At 36.8% G+C, this 4,492-nt stretch overlaps 1 protein-coding gene across 2 annotated transcripts; it reads left to right on the top strand.

Moving 5' to 3' along the window:
* On the top strand, positions 1–4,477 carry LOC107645352 (uncharacterized protein At1g76660). 2 transcript variants are annotated; one of them, XM_021103586.1, is made up of 4 exons: positions 7–302; positions 976–1,147; positions 2,482–3,667; positions 4,021–4,320. In XM_021103586.1, the coding sequence occupies exons 2-4, from the start codon at positions 1,142–1,144 to the stop codon at positions 4,221–4,223; spliced, it is 1,395 nt and encodes a 464-aa protein (XP_020959245.1). In that variant the 5' UTR covers positions 7–302; positions 976–1,141; the 3' UTR covers positions 4,224–4,320. The 2 variants fall into 2 exon arrangements, with proteins under 2 accessions (XP_016204846.1, XP_020959245.1); XM_016349360.2 differs by lacking the exon at positions 976–1,147 and having other exon boundaries at positions 1–302; positions 4,021–4,477.

Raw genomic sequence — 4,492 nt, 5'->3', positions numbered from 1 at the left:
CGGTCCCTCTGTTGCTTTTTTTTTTTTCTCTATCTTCATCACACTTCAATCCTTTTCGCTTTTGTCTTTCTTTGTCCTTTGATTGTTAGCATAAATTAATTAATATTCTCCCTCTCTTGGCATCGAAAGTGTATTTGGTGTCAGCTAGTGTAGAAGAAATGTGAGAATGATCTTGTTTTAAGCCAGAGCCACCAGTGCCCCCAACTCAACAACTGACCTGACAGCCCTAGTGGAGTGCCACACATTCCAGCTACTTCTATCTAATGGGGTCCGAGCAAAATCGATTTCCTCAGCATGAAAGGGTAACTCTTTACTCTAGCGGATCGTTTTTATTTCTTTTGATCTTCGCGTATTTGATTTTAAGATCACGCTTTGTACTTTATTTGCGAGAGGTACAGTTTTTTTTTTTTTTTGTGGGTGTGGGGGGGGGGGGTTAGATCTGAGCTTCTCAGTATATAACCTAACTTCAATTTTGGTTTGTTCTAGATTGGGGATCCCTTCTTATGTTTGTTCATTACTGTTTTTACTTTAATAAGTCTGTTTCTTTCTCAGATCTCAGGTTAAACGAGGATATTGTATTTATTTTTCCCCTTCTAGCCTATTCTTAATGGTTCATTTCCATCCCCACGCACTCAGCTTGGAGAGATCTGAGGGCTAAATTATTAGTTTCCAAAGCTTCCACATTTTATCATCTTGTAGAAGCTTTGTAGAGAAATCCTTCCCCAAAAGAGAGTGAAGAACGGTGTACTTTAAATCCTTTGATGCTTTTTTCTCCCCCTCGAAATCTGCATTGCTAGTATCACACGCACTTGTCTTTTTGTCTTGTATTATTTGTTTATTTATATATATATTTTTTATGCCTAGTTTATATTTAGCAGCATAAGTTTGTTGTTAATGAACATCTATATCACATTTGCGGGAGCTGTCCGAAGAAAGGGTTTATAATTTTATTAATCCAGAGAGTCCAATGAATAGGAAGGGACCTTTGGAAACATATCATTCCTTCCAACCACAGGCACTAAAGAACTGCAAGAACTGGTACAGCCATACAAATTACAATCATAGCTTCTAGGTGTGAGGATGCACCCAGTGTTCACCAAAAATCCTGAAAAAGTTTCCACAAGAAAGTTTCTGCCTGACAATGCAGGTATAGATTCACTAAATGATGAACATGAAGAGAACTGTGTGAAGATGAAACTTAGAGAGGTTGAGATTACAAATGGTTTGTGAAGAAGAGACTTCTGATTATTTGGAGTGTGGGTTAAAACTGGGGAAAAGAAAAAAAGAAAATACACAAAAAATCTGAAGGCCAGATTGTCTTGTATATACTGAGGGTGAGATTACTAGAATCAGGTAGCTGAAGGGACACTAGTTCGTTTAACTTTGCAATGTATTATAGGATGTTAATTTAGTAATTTCTTTAACAGTGAAATGATATTTTGAAAATAGACAAGAAGTTGAGTCTTAAAGGGACCAAATGCCAACATTAATCATGGAAAGATACAGACACATCAAGAATTCAAGATAGTCGTTCCAAGACTTATGTATGCTAATTTTGTCCATCATATTGTAAAATAGCCATTGATTTAAGGATCAAGTTGATGTCCAAATATGCATTTGAGATTAGATTGATTTCCATGTTAAAGAAGGGACAAAGTTGATATTTAAAATTCTAACTGAACATTTGAACTAGATATTCCTTATTTAATTGGAGGATTTAGTTTGTGCATTTAAGTATACTAGAACATAAGTTGTGATTACTAAGGTTGTGTTTCGTAGGGAGATAGAGACTGGTTGATTGAGACTAAATTAAGTTTATGTATTATGTTTAGTGTAAAGTGTACAAGATTGAGTTATGTCTTAAAATCATATTTGGTTCAAGATAAATATGGAGATGAAATAAGAATATTTACTAAAATATATTTCATTATTAAAGAAAATGTTAAAGTTTCAATATATGTTTCCAGAAATTTCAATCCCATATGTCTCCATTTTCTTGAGGTATTGAAGAGACTAAAATTTTGTGCCCTAGGACTAATTTTTAGTTCTAGTCTCTGGCCACCAAATACAATATTGAGTCCCATTTCCAGTCTTTGGAAACAAACACTACTTAAATGTATGCGTAAGCTTCAATTAGCACATGTTGACATTGAGAGACAGAGATTCTTGAAAAAAAAAAACACATTTTTGCATTTGTGTACTTGAAATCAAATCAATTCGTCCTAACTATCATATAAAATTATATGATTAGGAATTATGGAGAATGCAATTGGTTGAATCAATTCATTTGTCATCATAATGTGGTTGCAAACATGAGATTAAATAAAAAATCAATTCATTTTCATTTTTAGTTGTTCCAAATGCACTCTAATGGTTAAAAAAAATGGAAATTCTAAAATATGGTTGTCTATATTGAGATCTTCCCATTATTGATCTCTTCTTTCTTGAATCCTAAGTATATTGCTTGACTTTTATTGACAGCGAAAGAGATGGGGTGGATGTTGGGGTGCATTTTCATGTTTTGGTTCACAGAAAGGCGGCAAGCGCATTGTACCTGCATCTCGCATTCCGGAGAGTAATGTATCAGCCACTCAACCCAATGGCCCTCAAGTTGTGGGGTTGCCCAATCAAGCCACGGGACTCGCTCCTTCTCTTTTAGCTCCGCCTTCATCACCAGCATCGTTCACACATTCTGCCCTTCCTTCAACTGCACAGTCACCTAGTTGTTTCTTGTCATTATCTGCTAATTCACCTGGTGGTCCTTCATCCACAATGTTTGCTACTGGACCATATGCTCATGAAACACAACTGGTTTCTCCTCCAGTCTTCTCTAATTTCACTACTGAGCCATCTACTGCTCCTCTGACTCCGCCACCGGAGTTGGCTCACTTGACAACTCCCTCTTCCCCGGATGTTCCTTTTGCTCATTTTCTATCGTCTGCAGTGGATCTAAAAAATGGTGCTAAAAGTAACTATGTCACAGCAAATGATCTTCAAGCTACTTATTCATTCTACCCTGGAAGTCCTGCCAGTAGCCTTAAATCTCCAATCTCAAGGAACTCTGGTGAGTGTTTATCATCATCTTTTCCTGAACGTGAGTTCCGCCCGCAGTGGGATCCATCACTATCTCCTGAGAATGGAAAATATCAAAGGACTGCATCTGGGAGGTTGTCTGGCCATGACACTAATGGTGTCACAATGGCATCCCAAGATACAAATTTCTTTTGCCCTGCTACCTATGCACAATTCTATTTAGACCAAAATCCTCCATTTCCTCATACTGGTGGGAGGTTAAGTGTTTCCAAAGATTCAGATGTTCAATCTACTGGTGGGAATGGACATCAAAGTAGGCATGCTAGAAGTCCTAAGCAAGATGTGGAAGAAATAGAAGCTTACAGAGCATCCTTTGGTTTCAGTGCAGATGAGATCATTACTACCACTCAGTATGTGGAGATTTCTGATGTAACAGAGGACTCATTTACCATGATGCCTTTCACCACCGGTAAGTCAACAATGGAAGAAAGCATAGAACATGCATTGATGAAAGAAGGAATCAAAGCTCAAGAGACACAAGTGCCATTTCAGAGTCTGAAAAGCCTTAGGTTAGATGCAAGTCCTGATATCAAGGAAGCACGTAATCAGATCACAGTATGTCAAGGATACAAAGGTATGCTGTAATATTTCCTGGTCCAGAATTTGATCTGTTTGCGTACATCTCGAGAAATCATCAAAAATGGAAAAAAGGATATAGAGCATATTACTTATAGATTAATTATGATATGATTTGGTTCGCCTCAGTATCTAAAGCCTTGCTTGGCTGTATTTATGATTAATAATCATGTTTTTACATTCAGGTGGTAAAATATTATATCTGGATTGTCATAAAAGACCATAAAAGATGGATGGTGATTGTGTTAGAATGCATTTAGCTCAGTAGGATGTGCCATCTTTGTTTCAACCTTTTTCATGCTTATTTTTTTATCTACCTGTAATCAAATGTTTCTTTCTTGCAAATTTCAGATCAAATATCGCACGAGCATTGTAACAGCAGCTCTGGGTTAAGTACACCGGATAACCATGTTGTCATGGATGACGAGGACATATTCTCGAAATTGGGATCATCCAGAATTTCCAGGAAATATCAGATGGGGTTATCATGCTCTGATGCAGAGGTTGACTATAGGAGGGGAGGAAGCTTACGAGAAAGAAAGGGAAAAATGTGATTTGGCATGACTAAGGATTAAAGCAGTTTCTTTGTTATCTGTGTATTAATTTAATTTGCAGCTTCCTTATAAAAAAATGAAAAAAAAAAAAAAAAAACTCTTGGAGTTCTCTTATAGATGGAATGGTCTAACCTAGATCTAACCGATTCTGTCCCTCGGGTTTGCCAAGATCTTACTGATGAATGAATGTAGTCTCTTAATTTCCCTCGAGCAAGTCTGAGTTCGTGTTAAGCAAATGGAGTTTAAATTAAAAATAGGTGTATGCTGTA

This window comes from Arachis ipaensis, chromosome B06 (assembly GCF_000816755.2).
Source record: "Arachis ipaensis cultivar K30076 chromosome B06, Araip1.1, whole genome shotgun sequence".
Lineage (NCBI taxonomy): Eukaryota > Viridiplantae > Streptophyta > Magnoliopsida > Fabales > Fabaceae > Arachis > Arachis ipaensis.
This window is presented reverse-complemented; position numbering and strand designations above follow the sequence as displayed.

Excerpts from the sequence above, each read along its gene's own strand:
- LOC107645352 (XM_016349360.2), top strand. The coding sequence starts at position 264 with ATGGGGTCCGAGCAAAATCGATTTCCTCAGCATGAAAGG. Across the intron at positions 303-2,481 it reads GATTTCCTCAGCATGAAAGG|CGAAAGAGATGGGGTGGATG; the intron begins GTAACTCTTTAC and ends TTTTATTGACAG. Across the intron at positions 3,668-4,020 it reads AGTATGTCAAGGATACAAAG|ATCAAATATCGCACGAGCAT; the intron begins GTATGCTGTAAT and ends TGCAAATTTCAG.